General features: G+C 38.5%; 1 protein-coding gene across 1 annotated transcript in view; it reads left to right on the top strand.

Moving 5' to 3' along the window:
* Window positions 1–22,543, top strand: part of SLC16A10 (solute carrier family 16 member 10) — a 114,417-nt gene that overhangs the window by 62,179 nt on the left and 29,695 nt on the right. The window contains exons 2-3 of the mRNA XM_021693377.1: window positions 10,395–10,539; window positions 12,669–13,131. Of these exons, the coding sequence (XP_021549052.1) occupies window positions 10,395–10,539; window positions 12,669–13,131 (608 nt within the window). The remainder of the gene's footprint in view (window positions 1–10,394; window positions 10,540–12,668; window positions 13,132–22,543) is intronic.

Here is a 22,543-nt window from a genome sequence, read left to right as displayed (position 1 = left end):
TCTTTATTTTATTTATTTATTTATTTATGTATTTATGTATTTATTTATTTATTTGACAGAGAGAGGGAACACAAGCAGGGGGAGCGGGAGAGGGAGAAGCAGGCTTCCCGCCAAGCAGGGAGCCCGATGTGGGGCTCGATCCCAGGACCCTGGGATCAGGACCTGAGCTGAAGGCAGACACTTAACGACGGCCACCCAGGCGCCCCTTTCCTGCATTTTTGAAATGAAGATAATAGGGCGCCTGGGTGGCTCAGTTGGTTAAGCGACTGCCTTCGGCTCAGGTCATGATCCTGGAGTCCCCTGGATCGAGTCCCGCATCGGGCTCCCTGCTTGGCAGGGAGTCTGCTTCTCCCTCTGACCCTCCCGACCCTCCCCCCTCTCATGCTCTCTCTCTCTCAAATAAATAAATAGAATCTTTAAAAAAATAAAAATAAAATAAAAATAAATAAAATGAAGATAATACCTCACAGGATTGCCCGAGGAGCTAATGACAATTCTGTGCAGGTGCTTTCCATGGATTAGGAGATATCCCAGAAATGTTCTCTTTTCCATCTGTCTCAACCCCACCCTCATTGGTGATTAACACTTTTCCTGGCATTTGTTGTTGGATATAGTGTTCTATAAATGTCAGGTTAAAATGGTTTATAGTGTCCTCAGAATTTTATATTTTAATGATTTTTTTGGTCTTCTTACTTCTAATACTGAGACAGATGTGCTAAATATACAGCTGTGATTGTGGATTTGTCTAGTTCTGTTAGTTTTGTTTTATGTGTTTGTTTTTTATGACATCTATTTTTTGTTGTTGTTGAAATCTTCCACATGGGTTCATTTCTTAATCAGCATTATAGAGGTATAATTTATATGTAATAAACTATGTTTAAAGTATGTAATTAGATGAGTTTTGTCATATGTATAAACCAGTGAAACCACTACTACAGTCAAGCTAATGAACATAACCATCACCCTCAAAGGTCTTTTTGAGCGCCTTGGTAATCCCTCTTCTAGCTCCTTCCCTCTTCTAGGTAAACACTGATGTGCTTCCTGTCACTATAGATTAATTCATATCTATTAGAACTTTATATAAATGGAATCATACTTTATGTACTCTTGATCTTCTTTCACTGAGTGTGATTATTTTGGTATTCATCCATGTTGTTGTATTTATCAGGAGTTCACTCCTGTTTATGTTGCTGGGTTGTGTTCCATTATATGAATATGCCTTACTTTGATTATATAGTCACTTATTTCTAAACACTTAGATTCTTTCTAGTTTTTGACTGTTAAAAATAAAGCAGCCATGGGGCGCCTAGGTGGCTCAGTCGTTGAGCGTCTGCCTTCGGCTCAGGTCATGATCCCAGGGTCCTGGGATCGAGCCCCGCGTCGGGCTCCCTGCTCGGCGGGGAGCCTGCTTCTCCCTCTGCCACTCCCCCTGCTTGTGTTCCCTCTCTCGCTGTGACTCTCTCTGTCAAATAAATAAATAAAATCTTCAAAAAAAAAAAAAAATAAAGCAGCCATAAATGTCTGTATGCAAGTTTTTGTATACTTGTTTTTCTTAGGTAAATACCTAGGAGTGGAATGGCTGGGTCATATGATAGGGGTAGTTTAACTTAAAAAAAAAAAATTCCTAAACTGATTTCCAAAGTGATTGAACAATTTTATATTCCTAGTAGCAGTGTGTGACGGTTCCAGTTGCAGGTTCCAGTTGCTCTATGTCCTCCCCAGCACTTGTATGATTAGTCCTTTTCATTTTAGCCATTCTAATAGGCGTGTGTGGTTTTTCATTATTTTTTTAAAATAAATTTATTTATTTATTTATTTATTTATTTATTTATTTGGATGTAGTGTTCCATGATTCATTGTTTGCGTATAACACCTAGTACTCCATTCAATACGTGCCCTCTAATACCCATCACCAGGATTCATTATTTTTTTAAATTTATATTTCACTTATGACTAGTAATGTTGAGCATCTTTTCATATGCATATTTTCCATTTATATATCTTTTTTGTCAAGTGATTTTTCAGATCTTTTACCAATTTTTTAATTGGGCTGTATGCTTTTTATTGAGTTTTAAGAATTCTTTATATAATCTAGATATAAGTTATTTATTAGGTGCATAATTTGCAGATCTTTCTGCCCAGTTTGTGGCTTGTCTTTTCATCCTCTTAACAGTGTCTTTCCATATCAGATAAAGGGCTAGTATCCAAAATTTACAAAGAACTTACCAAACTCAACGCCCAAATAGCAAATAATCCAATCAAGAAATGGGCAGAAGACATAAACAGACATTTCTGCAAAGAAGACATACAAAGCCAACACACACATGAAAAAATGCTCAACATCACTCAGCATCAGGGAAATACAAATCAAAACCACAGTGAGATACCACCTCACACCAGTCAGAATGGCTAAAATTGACAAGTCAGGAAACAACAGATGTAAGGATACAGAGAAAGGGGAGCCCTCTTACACTGTTGGTGGGAATGCAAGCTGGTGCAGCCACTCTGGAAAGCAGGATGGAGGTTCTTCAGAAGTTTGAAAATAGAGCTACCCTATGACCCAGCAATTGCACTACTGGGTATTTACCCCAAAGATACAAATGTAGTGATCCGAAGGGGCACCTGCACCCCAGTGTTTACCACAGCAATGTCCACAATAGCCAAACTATGGAAAGAGCCCAGAAGTCCATTGACAGATGAATGGATAAAGAAGATGTGGTGTATATGTATATATATTTATATTCACACATATACATATATATGTATATACACACATATACATATATATGTGTGTATATATATATACATATATATGTGTGTATATACATATATATGTATATATGTATACACACACACACACAATGGAATGCTACTCAGCCATCAAAAAAATATGAAATCTTGGCATTTGCAACAACATGGATGGAACTGGAGGGTGTTATGCTGAGTGAAATAAGTCCATTAGAAAAAGACAGTTGTTAGATGATCTCACTCATATGTGGAATTTAAGAAACAAAACAGAGGATCATGGGGAAGAGAGGAAAAAATAAAACAAGACGAAATCAAAGAGAGAGACACACCATAAGAGACTCTTGAGCGTAGGAAACAAACTGAGGGTTGCTGGAGGGGAGAGAGGTGGGGGGATGGGGTAACTGAGTGATGGACATTAAGGAGGGCACGTGATGTAATGAGCACTGGGTATTATATAAGACTAATGAACCACCGACCTCTGCCTCTGAAACCAATAATATATGGTAATTGAATTTGAATAAATAAATTTTTTAAAAAGTGTCTTTCAAAGAGAAGTTCTTAGTTTTAATGATGTTTACTTTATGGATTGTTTTTAATATTGTATTTAAGAAATCTTTGCCTAACCCAAGGTCACAAAGATTTCCTCCAGTGTTTCTCCTAGAAGTTTCATAGTTTTCAGCTTCACATTTAAGTTTTATCTATTTTGAAGTAATTTTAAAATATTGTGTAAAGTAGGGATCAAATTTTATTGCTTCCTATATTACTGAAGCTCTGTTATTGAGTGTATATAAATTTATCATTGTTATATCTTCCTGATGCATTGACACTTTTATCATTATAAAATATCCCTCTTTGTTTCTAGTAATACTTCTTTTATTAATCTGTTTTGTCTAAAACAAGTAGAGCCACTCCAGCCTTCTTAGGGTTATTTACATGGCATATTTTCCCCCATCTTTTTATTTTCAATTGATTTGGATATTTGTATTTAAAAGCATCTCTTTAAACAGGATATAATTGGTTCTTGTTTTTTTTTTAATCTAGTCAGATAATCTTTGCCATTTGATTAGAATCTTTTGTCTACTTTTATTTAACGTAATTACTGATATGGTCATATTTAGGTCTGACATTTTGCTATTTGTTTTCTATTTGTTGCATCTGTTTTTTGTTCTTCTGTTCCTTCTCTTCTGCCTTAACCATTAATCAAAGAATTTTAGTAATCTATCTTAATTTCTCGGTTGACCATTTAGCTATATCTCTTTGCATTATTTTTTAATGCTTTCTCTGGGGATTATAATCTGCATCTTTAAGCTACCCAAATGCATCTCAAGTTAATACAACATTGCTTCAGGTGAAATATAGGAAACCTGCAATAGTATATAACATTTATCTTCATTTTTAGTGTTATCGTATACTACATCTACATACAGTGTTATAATTTGCTTTAAACAGTCATATAAGTTTTTATAAATAAATTATATGGAAAAAGCATGTGCATGTGTATTTCAGTCCTTCCTTTGCACCCAAGTTGCCAGCTGGTATCATTTCCCTTCAGCCGGAACCAGTCTCTTTAGTATTTCTTGTAGGGGAAGTTTCCTAGTGACACATTCTCTGTTTTTATTATCTAAAAATGTTCTTATTTTATCTTCATTTTTTTGAAGGATAGTTTAGCTGGATATAGAATCCATGGTTGACAGTTTTTCATCTTTCAGCACATTGAATATGACAGTTCCAATGTCTTCTGTCCTCCATTATTTCTTATGAGTTGCCAACTGATAATGGTATTGTTGTTTTCCTTGGATATAATAGATCATTTTTTTCTTTTGCTGCTTTCAAAATTTTCTCTTTGTCTTTGGCATTGTGAAGTTTCTGATGTGATTAGGAGTGGTTTGCTAAGAGGTTCTTTGAGCTTCTTAGATCTCTTAGTTAATGTTTTTCACAAAATTTGTGATTTTGGGGGGTCCACTAATTATTTCTTTGTATATGTTTTCTGCTCCTTTCTCTTTTTTCCCTTCTAGGACTTCAGTTGTACATATGTTGGGCCTTTTGATTTTTGTCTCACAGATCTCTAAGACTCATTCTTATTTAATATCTTATTCACTATTTTTTTCTCTCTTCTTGATATCGGCTATTTCCTGTCTTCAGATTTCCATATTCTTTTTTTTTAAAAGATTTTATTTATTTGTCAGAGAGAGAGAGAGAGCACACAGGGAGCAGCAGGCAGAGGGAGAAGCAGGCTCCTCACTCAGCAAGGAGCCCGATGCAGGACTTGATCCCAGGACCCTGGGATCACGACCTGAGCCGGAGGCAGATGCTTGACTGACTGAGCCACCCAGGCGTCCCCAGATTTCCATATTCTTTTTTATCTTTTGTTATCAATCTGCTAGTGAACCTATGAATGCATTCTTCAGTTATTGGCTTTTCACCCCTAGAGTTTCCTTTTCTTTTGTGGTTTCCATTTCACTGTTGAGATTCCCTATCTGCATACTCACTAAGACTATACTTTATATTTAATTATTTGGAAATGTTATCCTTCTATACTTCTAATATGTTTATAATAAACATTCTGAAATCTTTGCAATATCTAGCCCATTCAGGGTCAATTAATATTACTTATTTCTTTGAATGTCTAATAATCTTAGGTTGAAACACATATATTGTAGATATATTTTGAAGTAAGGCTCTGATTCTGTTGTGTTCTTCCAAGGATTATTGAGTTTTTTTTCCTAGTAGGCAGTTAGCTTGCCTAGACTCAAACTGCAAACTGTCACTCCATGATGTGCAGCAGGTGATAATCTCTGTCTGGTTCTTATAGCTTCTAGCTGCTGCTTTTCTTTTTCTCTAGCTGCTACTTTTCTTTAGTCTGGCCTCTAACTAGCCTATCCAGCACCTGTATAGTTTGTTGATTCTCAAAAAAATGCACAGACTTAAAATTTTTAATTCTTTCAGTTTCAGCTTTTCAAGGATAAACTCTCCTCCACCTTCTGACTGTTTTAGACATTTTCCTGTGTTTAAATACATTTTTTTCAACACACACATTATAATTGTTCTCTGCAGGAGGGTTTGCTTGACCACTTTACTCTGATTCTATTAACAGAAGTTGATGGCAAATAATTTTTTTTAAGGATTTATTTATTTTAGAGAGTGTGCACGTGTGAGTGGGGGGAGAGGCAGAGCAAGAGAGAGAGTCTCGAGCAGACTCCCTGCTGAGCACTGAGCAAAACACAGGGCTCAGTCTCACAACCCTGAGATCATAACCTGAGCCAAAATCAAGAGTTGGACGCTCAACTGACAGCCACCTAAGTGCCTCAAAAGCAAATAATTTAAAAAACACTCCTTAGTTGAAATATAACTACCAAATAAAATTTAGGATGGCAATGAAATGGTCAAGGCAAGTACAGTCTACTCATTCTTGAATTTTTGTGTAGTTTCCAGACAGTTCTATGCCCCAAGAGTCATTGGGACTTTGTTAAATAATATTTTGCATTTTAATCTCAGTTTTGTATACTATTGTTGCATTTTATTTGAAGCTATTACACCAATGTTAAAATATTACAGAGCAAAGATGTCTTGAAAGAGGCCAAGATCAAGTGGAAATGGGGGTTGGAGCTACCAAAAAAGGGCAAAAGAATATCAACCTTAAACGAACTATAGTAGTTCTTCCCTTTGAGTATTTTCTTTTTTTTTTTTTTTTAAAGATTTTATTTATTTATTTATTTGACAGAGAGAGACACAGCAAGAGCAGGAACACAAGCAGGGGGAGTGGGAGAGGGAGAAGCAGGCTCCCCGCAGAGCAGGGAGCCCGATGCGGGACTCGATCCCAGGACCCTGGGATCATGACCTGAGCTGAAGGCAGTCGCTTAACCAACTGAGCCACCCAGGCGCCCCCCTTTGAGTATTTTCAATTGTAAACACTTTGCACTTGCAATCATTTACATCTGCATAATTATAACACCTTTATTTTACTTAATATGCAGGAAAATCTTTTTTTATTTTTTAAAGATTTTATTTCTTGAGAGCGAGAGCATGAGGGGGGGAGGGGCAGAGGGAGAGGTGAAGCAGACTCCCTGCTGAGCAGGGAGCCCTACACAGGGCTCGATCCCAGGACCCTGGGATCATGATCTGAGCTGAAGACAGACGCTTAACCAAATGAGCCACCCAGGCACCCCTGCAGGAAAATCTTCTTCTATATTAAACCTAACACTTCCTTTGAGTGATGTGCATCACTTTGGCCATATACTGAGAGCTGAGGATTGATTCTTGGTATGGAGTAGGAAACAGGATCTGAATGGGAAAATTGGAAAGCTTCCAGGTGTTCTTGAAAAAGATTCCCCAATGTGCCCTTTCCTGGATGTCTCTCTCTCTAATATCACACACACGTATACAAACATATTCTAAAGACTTTATTATACATTTTTTGACATCTGTATCTCTTAAGGCAGTTATTATATTCCATGTGGTGTTCTGATTGGACTTTTGTTTGCATATATGTTACTAGATTGAAAATTATTGGAAGGTAGAGAAATCTCTTGGTTGTTTTTATATTATCAACAGCCTAGGATAGTGCCTTGAAGGAAATGGCACTTTTAATAGGAAGGGAGAGAGTGTTGCTATTCCATAACTTAAATAGCACCTCTTCCATTGAAAAAGATTTGTTTTCAGGGCACCTGGGTGGCTCAAATGGTTAAGCATCTGCCTTTGGCTCAGGTCATGATCTCAGGGATAGAGATTGAGCTGGGATTGAGCCCCGCATCAGGCTCCCTGCTCAGCAGGGAGTCTGCTTCTCCCTCTCCCTCTACTACTCCCTCTGCTTGTGCTCTCTTGCTCTCTGTCAAATAAATAAATAAAATCTTAAAAAAAAAAAAAAAGATCTGTTTTCTCAACAATAATAGGAAACCCTGTGCAGGTGTTTGGTTGAATTCCATCAAGGGACTGGGCTAGTTTGCTTTATTTAATTAATTTGTTTGTTTAGTTAGTTATGTTAGTCACCATATAGTACTTCATTAGTTTTTGATGTAGTGTTCCATGATTCATTGTTTGCGTGTTTTTTAAATAAAAATTTTTACTATGCTGGGTATAGTGACTATGTACTTCAGTTTCTCAATTGTTTTTTTTTTTTTTTTAAAGATTTTATTTATTTATTTGAGACAGAATGAGAGAGAGGGCACATGAGAGGGGGGAGGGTCAGAGAGAGAAGCAGGCTCCCTGCAGAGCAGGGAGCCCGATGCGGGACTCGATCCAGGGACTCCAGGATCATGACCTGAGCCGAAAGCAGTCGCTTAACCAACTGAGCCACCCAGGCGCCCAATTTTCTCAATTGTTAAATGAACTTAATAGGAGTACCTACCTACAGAGGTTTGGGGATTAAATGAGATCATCTCTGAGTATACAAATACATTACCTCAAAACTTTATTGAGTTTTTATTAATAATAATCACAGACTTCACAGGGGTGAAAGACAATAGCAGTCTTTTATTTTTATGATGTGTATCATAACCCATAAGACCTTGCATTCTCTGGGCTGCCATGTTAAAACTTTGTAAAAGCTAGAAATTTTATGAGTTAACAATGGCAAGTAATTATTCATTTAAGAATTAGTTTCTTCTTGAATTTGATCAGAAGATGGACCTAACTTCATCTGTTGCTGATTATAATCATAACAGAATGTGCTGTTGGGATTTTAGCCAAGACACTAAGGTACAATAGTGTGAAATTCAAAAGTGACATATTTCAAGAACCAATTAGAGGCTCTAAAATACATAAGAAGGACACTTAGGGGTCAAGGAAGAACATTTTGTGAGGATTCTTCCACAAAATTACGCTATGGCTTCTTTTATCACATGGGAGAAGTAGAGGTGCATGCTCTCTCACTTGATATCTAGTGAGGGGAACTTGAGAGGGACCATTTAGAGATTTAAAGAGTTCTCTTCAGTTAGGGGGCCCAGAGGACTGGGGTCTGAATCCCCTAAAAAATCCAACAAGGAGAGAACTATAGCTGGCTAACTGCTCCCACCGGCAAAGCTATCCAGGAGGTGATTGTGTTGGAATTTGTCTACACTCCCACATTTGTCAGGGCAAAGCAATATGAATGTTTCCTGTACATCAGAGGCAGGCTTAGTGCAGGAGAGGGGCAGTCTGGAGCAGTTTTGATTCCTGCCCAGATACACTGCCTACAAGGACAATGAAGCTACAACAGTTGGGTTTTTAAGTAACAGCAAGAAAGCCAGGAGGAAAATGAATTATTCTTGTCAGTGGAGCCAGAAGGTCTCTGAGGTGAGACTCTGAAGAACCCACAAAAGTGCATCTGAGAAGAGAGTCAGCTTCAAACATGATCCGACAGGTCTTTTGGCAGGACCACTTATGATGGCATCTGCCTTCCTTGTCCCAGCTTCTCTCTTCCCCATCCCTGCTGTAGAGAGTATGGCAGCAAGGGAAGGGGGAAAGAGGTCATGAAAAGGGACAAAGCTGGGGTTGGGGAAGAAAGGTAGGTGTTAGATCCTCTTTCAAGATCAGCAGACTCAGGGGGAGTGACTTGCCTAAGGAGATATTGTAGTTGTAGGGCCAAGGGATTTGGACCTAAATCTGTTTGTTTAGCCCACATTTACTTAGGTCCCATTCATTTTTTGTACTTTCTAAGAAGAATTTATAGAGTTAATATCTTTTGAGATCACTCATTTCTTTGGTAGAAAATTACCCTAATTTGTATTCAGTATTTATTTCTCTTTTTTTGGTTCCCTTTTGTTGTAGTTTTTACAGAGTCAGACAGGAAATTATGACTTCTGATTCTTAAGGGTTTTTTTTTTTTTGTGAAAGATAACATACTTACAGAAAAAAAGAAAAAAGTGTGTATGTGGTTTCATAAATAAAGTGATACCCAGAAACTATTATCCAGGTCAACAAATAGTCTACCTGTGTATGTCTTGATTCCCTTAGCACAAGAACTAAGCCCAGACTCTAGGCAGATGTTCAATTCTTAACTACTGATTCCAAATGATTATAATTCTATTTCCTACCCCTAAGTGTTAACTACTATCCTGACTTCCAGTGGTCATCATTTCTTCAGTTCGACCACCTAGGCATGCATTCCTAAATATAACTCATTTTTTAAAAAAGATTTTATTTATTCATATGACAGAGACACGAGAGAGGGAACACAAGCAGGGGGAGTGGGAGAGGGAGAAGCAGGCTTCCCGCTGAGCAGGGAGCCCGATGTGGGGCTTGATCCCAGGTCTCTGGGATCATGACCCGAGCCGAAGGCAGAAGCTAACGACTGAGCCACCCGGGCGCCCCAATATAACTCATTTTTTAAAAAATGACTTTCTTCCCATAGACTAGAAATTTCTTAAAACCATAGATAACAGGTTAGAGATTAATAGTGTTTGGGTCATAGGAGAATGATTTGATTAAGAATACAAACTTCTCAAGAATTCAGTTAAACACAAATAATTGCTGTGCTAGTTATAATTAGTACTGGCAAGTCCTTTGAACTGTGATTCAGATTTGCTTCTAATTTATTCCAACTCCCTCCCATTCCAAAAAGTAATAGCTTTTTTTGCACTAATATTGTTCTAAATATGTATTATATCCTATGGGATAAGGACAAGTGCACTTTGCCATATCATAATGTCCCTTTTGTCCCTCTTTTACAGCATGGGTAAGTTCTCTGTCCATGGGGATGATTTTCTTTTGCTGCCCAATAGCCAGTGTCTTCACAGACATGTTTGGTTGTCGGAAGACAGCTGTTGTGGGTGCTGCTGTTGGATTCATTGGACTCATGTCCAGTTCTTTTGTAAGGTAAGGACTTGGTTCTTCATGCTGCTTTTCAAGAACTGTTAGATACCATAGAGTCGTTCCTTCAGAAACTTTGCTGTTTACAAGGAAAAACCCTCCTTTTCATTGCATAAGCTTTAAGCAGTATGACTTAAACAGTGTTATCCAGAGCAGCAAGTCAGAGCTTCAGGATTTGAATGTTTTTGCTTGTAGCTCTCTCATGTTTTTCATCCACTGATCAGAAGCTACCAAGCTTTCAGAAGCGCAAGGGGAAATGTGATATAAATTCCAGGTGTCGAACCCACTTTCCTATAGTTCAAGTTCTGCCTTCTTGGGAGAGCCTTCTCTAGCAACTCCAGGTCACATCAGTATTCCTGCTCGGAATCCTTTTTACACTAACATGATTGTTATTTACTGACTTAAATTGCACTTCTTCAGTTGTCAAACTTCAGCAGTTGGAACGAGCTGTTACTCAGGTGAAAATTTAGAAGTAAAAGAGGCTCAGCAGCAGTGAAAATGCCATCGTTTGTGCTTATGTGCTTTACTCTGTAGGAGAGATATGAAGCTAATATCACCCAGCATTTAGTATTTAAAATAGTGTGCAAGAAAGTGTTTCCGAATTATATCCATGGCTGTCTGGTTTTCCAACTGACAGCTTTACAATACTGCAGAATAATTGTTCAGATATAGATGTTCATGATGATACTGTGTTGTGAGTACTATTTTTAACATATGCTTTGAAAAAGGCAGAGAAATGTATAATAGATCTAAATAAAAATAGCACCTTAAGAAGTAAGTTGCAGTTACGTGGAAAAACTGAGGCAGAATGAATAAAGTATTATTTATATTTTGTTCTATATTATTATTTGGGGTAGATGTCTTGTTTCACTAAGCAGATTATGAGAAGGGCATTTTCACATTTTTAATATTTTTTTTTCACCAAGTACCTGGAATGTATAGCTGCTAAATATATGATATGGAATAGAGTAGAGATTCAGTAAAGGGTGATCAGAATGAGGTAAAATTAATTCGGGAGAGCCCAGAAGTGACTCTTGAGACCCTTTTGGAGATTGTGCTAGCTGTGGGTGACTAGAGGGGAAAGGGCATCTTAGAGGATTGCCAACATGCCTTGATTTTATCAGATGCTAGAGTTCCTTATGATTACCTTAGCATATTGCTAGACTAGTATTATTGTTCAAAATTTAATTATTAACCAACTTTATCTGTGTTAGTTTCTAATAAATAATTTGCCTTTACTACTGATAATATAGCTTTTTGAATGGACTTTTCAAAAGAAATAACTTCAGTTTTCTTCTAGTCCTTACCTTAATTGTTTCAAAGAATGTAATAATATGATCCTTGACCTTCATAAGAGATGTGTAATTATTTTTGGTTAAACTATAAAATTCTTAATCTTTTGTTATTATTTTGAGGTCTACATGGCCTTAAAACTTACAAGGTGGGATCACTAATAACATACTTCATGAAGTCTTTCTGCAGTCAGAGTATCATTTCTTGTTATCTTGCACAACACTGAGAACCGCGCAATACAGGGGCGAAGGTTGGTCTACAGCCCTTAGGCCAACAAAAATGAGGTACAACTGCTTCTCTGTGCAAATGTTTCTGACATAACCTTGGGGAGAAAGTTTCAAATGCAGCTTTTCCTTTGAATAGATTGCTTGGTAAGTGCCTGGGAAATCTCAATAAAAATAAAATAATGAGTTTTCATTGTAAAAGTATAATTTTTCAAAGCTTTTATTGAGACGGGGTTTTTTGTTAGTTTCATCACTGTCAGGCTTGCTGAAGCCCCTCCCAGCCCTGTCCTTTCTGAGCTGTGCAGAGCACAGCAGTTGCCACCGAGGGTTGCTTGCCTCACCGGAACTCCATGGAGAGAGGAAGGAGGGACAACATCTCAGATGGCCTTCCTGGTCATTTTTCACACACTTGAGGCATTTTATTATCCATTCAGGTTGAATTAGCATCTTTTTAGTGTCCTATTCTTGATGTATTAAGTTTATCACCTCTTTTTGGTAAGTCTTTCCTTGTATACAATAGGCTGATGAACTGAATACCCACGTTGCTGTGAGGTTTTATTCTGCCAAGCACTCGCTACGAATAACGACCGCTCCTCCATCTTTTTCATCTTTACACAGCTCCATCGAGCCTCTGTACCTCACCTATGGAGTCCTGTTTGCCTGTGGCTGCTCCTTTGCCTACCAGCCTTCGCTGGTCATCTTGGGCCACTATTTCAAGAAGCGCCTCGGACTGGTGAATGGGATCGTCACCGCCGGCAGCAGCATCTTCACAATTTTGCTGCCTTTCCTGTTACGGGTCCTGACTGACAGCGTGGGCCTCTTCCACACACTGAGGGGCCTCTGCATCTTCACGTTTATTCTCTTTCTGGCTAGCTTCACTTACCGACCTCTTGTTCCAAATGCCAGAGACAAAGAGAGTGGAACCAAAGGAGGCCACAGATTCTCCCTGTTTTCCAGGAGGAAGTTTGGTCCTCCACAAAAAGTTTTCAATTTTGCCATCTTCAAGGGGACCGCTTACGCGGTTTGGGCAGTTGGAATACCACTTGCACTTTTTGGATACTTTGTGCCTTATGTTCACTTGGTGAGTACGCTTCTTTGGCTTTGCTGGTAATGGGTATTACTATTTCATATAGGAAAAGTTCTTAGAAGAGCAAGATAGATCACACTGAAGTTGGCCTTGCCTTAAGCATTATCCTGGTGGTAATTCAGGGACTCTCGAAATTCAGGGTCCCTTAAGACAAGGTCAACACATCCAGCAGATCATTAAATAGAGGGTATGTTTCGTGGTGTGCATTGGTATTTTAAAAATTGCCAAACCTAAATAAACAGAAACAACTTTTAAAAATTAAAAAAAAAAAAAAAAAAGGGATGGCTAAAATACTAAAATGGATGTCATCAAAAAAAAAACTTAATAGGTCACATTTTCTCTAAGTAGCTTACAAATCATAATCAGGGACAAAGATGGTGCAGTGATTTTGCCAACATCAATTACTTTTTGACAAAAGGGTACAGAAATGAGGTAAACTGTAAAAGCCAATGGCTTTGGCACAAAGAAGCATTACATCTACTTGTGGGATACTTCTGGGAGAATGGGAATTCTTTTCAGAGGAATTACTGAAATGAGAGAAATGGTAGCAAGTTCCAAATGTGGGGAGAACAAGCTTTCACAGGAAATTAAGAATTCAAGTGCTCAAGCAATTTATATTGTTTACTTCTATCTCAAAGGCAAATTTAAGCCTCTTGATACTGATACAAGAATTAGCAGTATCTGAAGTATTTGCCCCTGGCGAAATTTGCTCAAAGTGCTTATTTATGTTTCTTCCTTTTTTCTTACTGTTGTGGCTAAAATGTATTTACAGTTCAACATGGTTGATAAATGATAAAAATGATGCTAGGATACACTTTTATCTGTACAATATGTGTATGAACTTGCATCTTTTCTAGCTTTTAGTCTACTTTTGGACATTCATGCAATTTTAAAGTTTTGGTGGAAGTTGGTAACAGCTCAAGGAATTCTGGGTTCAAGGAGTCAGCTAGTAAACTATGTCATCAACTCTTTGTGGGTTCCTATGCTGAATTCAGAAAGGAATTAAGTCAAGGAAACAGGAAGAGGAATGGTAAGCAGTCCTGGATCTAAGAATAATTTTGATTTCTCAGTTCCTCTTATTCTCATTTTGGCACAAGTGTTGAAGAAGCAACTGGGATGACCAATGGGAGGCAGGGAGAAGGAATAGTTTTTAGTACTCTGAGTCACTTGGCATTCTGCAGAGACTGAGGTACTAGGTAAAATGCCCTAGTGTGTGGCTACATCTTGACCTGATAGTCCATTTTCACACTTTTAGGAAGGCATATCTAAACCATCTGAAGCTATTTTTTTTGTTAGAATATAGATCCGTTGTTGGAAGGGTCTACTTTATCAACTATCTTTTCTGTAGCTTTTATGGTTAAAACACTTGTGGTGTCCTTCTCAAAGATAAGAAGATTTTTTAAAAAATTTTTCTTTGGTGCTACAAAGTGAGCACATGCAGAGAAATCAGTATCTCAGTTTTGTTAATACCAGACATTTGCCTAAGGACAAGGGGTGGGTGACTGTGTAGTTATTTCTGGTAACATATTTATAACTTGTAAAATAATTTCACATCTATTATTTCATCTGACCTTCACAAAAAACCTGTGAAGTAGGCAAAATAAACAGTATTAGCCCACATTGCTCAGGCTGGAAAACAGATCCATCATTAGCCAAGATGTTAAGCGACTTCTGGTTCCCATTCAAAGATGTTAAGTGAAATGACTCTGCCTAAGGAAATTTAACAAATATGTTATTGGTCGTCGTCGTCTTCTTAAAGTAAATCAAATTTCATAATGAAGGATGAGTCAGACAGTATTATATTATTGTCATCAGGAGGCTGTAAATCAGCTAGTACACAGAACAATAAGGTCTCTGTTAACTCTGATAACAAACCAGGTCTTTTTTCTGCTTTCTCTCCTTCCAGGCATGTTTTCTTAACAAAGGTGTTGATATTTTTCATTTGTGCTTTTCTCTTTGTCAAACTGGTAGAGCACTGAAAGCCATGTTGGAGAGGAAACACCAGACAGCTAAATGCCGCATGGGCTGTTTAAATCCCGTGTTTGATGGGTGCATGGAGTTTGTCACTGTGTTGTAAATTACGGTTTGGATTGTGGATCCTTAACTTAATCCAGGCTTCATGGATCCAGGCTTCCTCTTAGAGGAGGAAAAGGTGTCTCCTGTCATCTTCCAAACACAAGTAGATGTTCAATTCATATTAAACCCTTTATTGGGTATTGAAGGGAATACAGACGGGAGTATAAGAACCTGTCGAAAGAGTATAAAATCTAGTAAATGTAGTAATAAAAGCTGTTATAGTTGGTAATTTTTACATACATTATCTTATTTAATCTTCACAGCAGTGGAGTACTTGTGATGTAACATCTTCATTTCACTGATGAGAAGACTGAGGAGCTGAGAGATTTAAAAACTTGCCTGGGGTCACAGAAATAGTGGTTGGTAATAACTGGTGTGGCACTTTTATTCCAGAGGCAGTGTTGTATCTTGGGTAAAGGTAAGGGCTCTGCAGTTAAGACGGATCTGGGTTTTGTCCCTGACTAGTTGCAGGACCTTGAGTAACATCTGTGAGAATCAGTTTCTTCATCTATAAAATAGGGGTAAACCCAATTTTTGTAGAGTTGGTGTAAGGATTAGAGAAAATGTCTGTAAAGCATCTATCCAGTTCTGGTATAAAAATGAGAGGTATTTTATTTTAAAGACCATGTGATTGCCAATTGAGTGGTTTTTAAGTGAGGGCTATAAGAGAGTCAAAGGAGAAAGATGATACCCATTTGGAAAAGTGGTTAGTAAAAGCTTCACAGGATTGGAGTTGGGCCTTGAGCATGAAATTTGGTGTTAAATTCAGATTCTTAATCAACTAGGGAACTAAGTGATTAAGTTAAAAATTCTAAGATTTTTACCTGTTAGACTATACATGATGATTTGAGAGAGAATATGTGTCAGTCTTGCTTTTAAAGCAGGATTGGAGGTTTTGTCTTTTAGTAGTTGACTTTTTTTTTTTAAGATTTTATTTATTTTTTTGACAGAGAGACAGTGAGAGAGAGGGAACCCAAGCAGGGGGAGCGGGAGAGGGAGAAGCAGACTCCCCGCCGAGCAGGGAGCCCGATGCAGGACTCGATCCCAGGACCCCGGGAACATGACCCGAGCCGAAGGCAGATGCTTAACCAACTGAGCCACCCCAGGTGCCCCTAGTAGTTGACTTTTAAAGATGAGGAATCATATTGCTTCCTGAAAGCTGTCAAATGATCTCTCTTTTAGGCCTACCCACTTATAATCTCCACTGTGAGGGTACAAATCTTATAGATCAATTTAGGTGAAGCCTAACTTTCTAAATAACCATGTTAGTAGCATCTGCTTCGGTTTTTATTATTTGCCCCTTTTGCCTGAGAGTCGTTTTGCTTTGTTTCTAGGCTACATCTTTATGGCTTCTCCTTATCCAGTTTTTCTTCATTAGTTTCTAGAAGCATAGTCCTCTCTCAGTTTTCCTCCTACCTCTCCATCACCCCGTAGTATCTTTGCTGGTTCCTTTTTCACCCTGACCCTTAATATCAGTGTGTCCTAGAGCTTCTCCCTAATCTTTGTATCTACTTATTCCACTGGTGATTTCATCCAGTCTCCTCAGTTCAAACATTGGATATATGCCAGTGACTCTAAATTTGTACTTCTCACCCAGACCTCTTTCCTAAATTCTCTACCAGACTTTTAGAACCAACTGCCTACTTAATATTTCCACTTGCATGACTGTTAGGTGTTTCAGATTTAACATGTCCAACCCTGAAGTCCTGGTCTTACCCCCTTCACAAGCCTGCTCTGCCCCCAGCCATCCCTATCTCAGGAGATGGCAGTTTCATCCTTCTAAGTAATCAGGCCCAAAACTCTGGATTCATCGTTGGCTCTTCTTTCTTTCATACCACACTCCTGATCCAGTCTGGAAATTCTGGTGGTTCTCCTTTCAAAATATATCCAGGATCTGACCACCTTTCATCATCCCCACTACCTACCCCATAGACCAGGCCACCATCATCCCTAGCCCGGATCCGTGCACTTGCCTCGGAACTGGTCTCCCTGCTAACTTCCCTGCCCGCTGCAGTCTGTTCTCTATATAGAGGCCACCAGTATTCTTTCAGCACATAAATCACTCTGCTCAAAATCCTTCATGGGCTCTCCATTTCTCCGAGAGTAGAAACTCATGTCTATAAGGTACTCTATCATCTGGCTCCTCTTCCTTGTCTGATCTCATCTTCTGTCTTTGCCTCCCTTGCTCCTGCCACACTGCCCTGTTTGCTATTCACCTTTTTTTTTTTTTTTTTTAAGATTTTACTTTTAAGTAATCTCTACATCCAACGTGGGGCTTGAACCCCATAATCCGAAGATCAAGAGTTGCCCACTCCTCTGACTGAGCCAGCCAGGCACCCTGCTATTCACCTTTTACTGAGGCATACCCTGACCACCTGGTTAAAACTCCCTTCTTCCCTCTCCCCACCCACAGCATTCCCAACTCCGCTTACACTGCTTTTTTTCTTTTTCCATAGCACCTAATACCTTCTAACATATTACATAATTTATTTATTTATTATGATTAATTTATTTATTATGATTATTATTTGCTATCTCTGTGTATATCTCTGCTAGAATATAAACCTCATGAGGCTAAGGATCTTTTTGTTTTGTTCAGTGAGAGATCCCAAACACCTAGCACAATACCTAGTGCACAGGTAAGTCTAAAGCAACACTCTATAAGCGATATTCATTTTCTCACCATTTCAGTCTTTAAAATTCTCTATTTGATGCCATAATGATTTTTTACATTCTGCACATTTATACATTTTTCCCATTTTATAGGACCTGATGGTATTCATATTCATTAAACAGTTAATAACTCAAACTCTGCAAACCTCAGAATAATTGACACTAATGTCATCTGTTAATGGAGTAAAGAATTGATGTTTTGCTTTGACCCACAGCTTTATTTGCATATGTTGAAATTGTCACTTGATAAGTAGAAGAAATTTCTCTGTCTCTGTCACTGTTGTAAGTATATGGAAGGAGGAAACAGGAACCCTTTGTGGCCATCCCCATTAATTAGGAAAGCTAGAGAGTTGGTGTCTGCCCTACTGGGTAGCAACTGAAAATCTCAAAGAGCCGTAGGTGGAGTGTGTAAGAGTAGGGTAGGATTTAGAGCCATAGTCTGACCAAAAGTCTGCTTTGGTAGGCACAGGGCCACATCAGTGAGATCACTGATAAATGTCCAGGAATGACAATGACTATTAACTTTTTTCAGTGACCTGAAGTGCTCCATCCTCAATACGAGGGTGATGATTTAATTACTTTCACATTTCTCCATCACTACTCACCTTGAAAAGCAGCTATTGAGTACCTATGTTCTTTGACTCTAGAACATATGGTAGTTGGGTCGAATTTTAGTTTTTAAGCTTTAGACCCACGTAGTTCTCTATCAAAGAGAAGATGACTGACTCATGTTGTAATCTGCAATATATGTGTTTATTAGCCTGTTTTCAAAAACTCCGTGATAAGACAGGAATGTGTCATTTTGTGTCAGGAAGTGATTATTCTCAAAGAAACTTTGATCTGGTAGGAAGACCCGTTTATCTGATTCTATGATTAAAGACCCGATCATTTGCCTGCTGACAGGGCAATTAAATGGACAGCAAGTCCAGTTGTAATTGGAATGAACAAGTTGTATTTTTAAACTAGAAATGAAACTTTGAGACAAACATGCCAATAAATGAGATTGTTGTACCTCAAGAGACATTTTATAACTTTGATGAATGCCACATGCTCTCCTGGGTCAGTACAGGAATGTCACTGTTAGACCTCACTGGTCAGGGCCCCTTTGTTCATATTGTGAAAGCAGGAATCTACTCCAAGCCAGAGCTCAGGGTGCTGAGCCATGCAAATGGGAACAGCATACATGTTTTCATCAATTTGTGGCTTCCTCAGAGGGAGATTCAGGTAACATTTGTCAAGAATCTATAATATGTCAAGCATTTTCACAAAATCTCATGTAACTATCACAAGAATGAGTGTATCAGGTATAATAAATAACTACAAACTTAGGGCTAAGGAAACAACTCTCGTTCAAGTTCACTCACTGAGTTATGCTCAGAGCTGGGATTTGAACACAGGTGTTGGACTCCAAGTCTCATGTTCTTTTTATGAGTCTGCTGTTCCTTCATCAAGTCACTGCACAGATGGAGTGCTGCCTGTTACCAAGCACAGTTTTCTTTGCCTTGCAAGTTTCCCTTCCATTCTCAGAACTAAGAAAAGAGGCAGTGCTGGGCTGGACCATCCCAGCAGTCAGAGCCTGCTGCACAGCCATGGAGAGGACTATGCAGGAAATAGGCTTCTGTTCTAATGTAATGCGAATGAGAGGATGTCATGTAACCATATTTCCAGCCCCTTCATCTCCTCTTCTGATTTCCAGCATGTTGTGAATGTGAGAAAACTGAATTGCTTTTCACAGTCTGTGGCAAGCAGAACATGGAATATACATAGTCTTATGTTAGGTTTTGATTTCTATAATAAACATTAAGTATAGCAGAAGAAAAAATGGACAAATGTAAAAATTTACAGCAAGATCTGTCATATATTTGGTTAACATAAGTACTATTATAGGAAAAAGGGAAAAAAAATAAATTTATTTTTCATATTTTATATTATAAAATATAAGGGAAATAAATATATTTCCCTTATATTTTAGAGTTACATATAAAGTGAGGCCACTGATAGATCATTAGTGTCCTGAGAAGGCCCTAGAGAGTCCTTGTGTTGGAAAGCTGTTCCTTCTCTTTTGTTAATGTGTAAATTTCACCAGGTTTTTTGTTTTGTTTTTAAGTTTCTCAGGTTTTATTTGTTAAAATACACTTTTGAATAATTTCAAGATTTAACTGTTATGTGGATAGTTGCTTATCCCTCAAATGCTTGGATTAGTATCAAATTAAAGTTTGTTGAAGTTTGAAGAACCTAAATTAGCTGGTAAGGGTCCTATTATGATTTTTGTATCAATTAGAAAATAAGTTACTATGATAGAAGATGGATAGGAATAGAAATCTGAACTTGAAGAATCTTCCCTTTGTGAGGCTATACTTGGACCTTGGCTTTAGCCCGTATTTATCAGGTGGTTGTGACAGGTGGAGAGTGTTGTCTGATGCATTGAGAGTGCACTTCTGCTAGTTTAACCTTACCTCCCAAGTTCTGGAGCATCTCTTTGGAGAAGCCCTTGCAGACACTTGCTCCAGGGATTATAGGGCATAAGAGGAAACAGGCCTGAGTTATATAATTGTCCTGTAGGGAAGAGTCCTAAGCACACAAAGAACATTTGAGGGCTGCACATCTCTTCTGTATTAGCCCCCAGATTGCCCATGCCACCGTCCATTTTCCCCTGTGCTTTTCCTGCTTTCCGTTCCCATTATCTGTATCTAGCTTTCTGCCTTCCTCTGCCTGCTGGCAGCTCACTTGTAATCAGGAAGTTCATATTCCCTTGTAACAAATTGGAGAAAAGCTCAGTTAATGGTAGGTAGTGCCTACCATTTGGAGGCAGAATTGCAAACACGGACAGCTGGTGTGCAGTTATGCAGTCCAGCTGTGTCTGCATCCATGTCAAATCGAACGGATTCATTCTTGGAGTAACATGGCAGGAACAACTGCAGCATCCAAAGCTCCGAGCATGGTTTCAGGTTCTGCCCGGCCAGGCCTCATAGCCACGCAAGGGTTTGTTTTAAACTACCTGTTTCTTTTCTTTCTTTTTTTTTTTAAGATTTTATTTATTTATTTGACAGAGAGAGACAGTGAGAGCAGGAACACAAGCAGGGGGAGTGGGAGAGGGAGAAGCAGGCTTCCCACAGAGCAGGGAGCCCGACGTGGTGCTTGATCCCAGGACGCTGGGATCATGACCTGAGTTGAAGGCAGATGCTTAAGGTGGCGCCCCTACCAGTTTCTTTTAAAGAGATGTAACATTTATTGACTACCCACATTTTTATTAACATTCAGTTTACAAAAGGCTCCCACAAACATTATCTTTCAATGGAGTCTTGGGGCCACACTGTGAGATCGGTGTGATGCAAGGCTCATACCTAGGATAGCCGGGCCTTGAGCCCAGCTCCTCTTCAGAGTGTGGCTTTTAAATAAAATATTTACATACCTGCAAAGATATAACAGTAATTTAGGAGTTGAAAGAGATTATATGCATGATTTAACGGCACCTTTTTTTTTTTTTTATTAGACTAGTAAAGGAACCACGGCACAGAAAGGGTAAGCTGCTTGCCAAACGTCACATAGTTAAAAAAGCAGCAGAACCAGCATAACATCGGAGAATATCAATGGAAAATAAATGGAAGCTTATCGTAGCCTAAAATGTAAATGTGTACGTAGTAGAGACAGAATTTTTAGAGGAACGAAAAAGTTTTCTCATGTAACAGTAACCTTGGTCAACTCCTAAGATTCATTTCCTAGTCAGGGGTTGCTTTGCCATTTTGACACATTCCAGTTCTTCAGAGCTGCCATTAGTAGTTATACTGGCTTTGTTGTCTTTCTTTTGTGGACCTGTTTGGTCAAGGTCAAGGTTTTTGTGTCCCTGAGAATACAGGCCTCCTAGTAGGATCCTTGTAAACCAAAGGTTATTGTGTGTTGGGCCAGAACTGGGCTGCTGGGCTGCTAAGCTGATCTCTCCTGCTGTATTTCTCACTGATCACGGTAAGGTTTGGACAGGAGAAAAGCCTTGAGGTTCATGAAATATCCCCAACCTTGGGGAGGATGGATGCCGTGCTTTAGAAATATTTTAAAATTGATTTATGATAGAATTGTATAGTCTGAAGAGTTTCCCTGTCGATCTTACTTGCTCTATAATCAGATTAAACCCATAAAACGTCATAGAAATAGGAAGTAAACATTTAAATTTTGTTTTTAGTCTAGAGGCTAAACACTGGAGACTAAATACTAGGGGCTAATGGTTTCATTTTCTCCCTTTTTCTCCTTGGTCTTGGTTTATTATTCTAATTGTGTTGATTGTTACTTTGACATTTATTAGCTAATGCAGAATGTTTTGGTACTTTGCAGAATAAAGTGTAATCACATTGTTTTTTCACCACATTTTCTAATTTAAGTACAGTTGACCCTTGAAAAATGCAGGGGTTAGGGACACTGGACCCGCATGCAGTTAGAAGTCTGCAGATAACTTCTGACTTCTCCAAACTTAAATACTAATAGCCTACTGTTGACAGGAAGCCTTACTGATAATAGTCGGGTAAGACATTTTTATGTTATATGTATCATATACTGTATTCTTACAATAAAGTAAACTAGAGAAAATAAAATGTTAAGACAATTAAAAGAGAGGGATGCCTGACTGGCTTAGTTGGTAGAGCATGTGACTCTTGATCTCGGGATT

The sequence above is a fragment of the Neomonachus schauinslandi genome, chromosome 8, assembly GCF_002201575.2.
Source record: "Neomonachus schauinslandi chromosome 8, ASM220157v2, whole genome shotgun sequence".
Classification (NCBI taxonomy): domain Eukaryota; kingdom Metazoa; phylum Chordata; class Mammalia; order Carnivora; family Phocidae; genus Neomonachus; species Neomonachus schauinslandi.
This window is presented reverse-complemented; position numbering and strand designations above follow the sequence as displayed.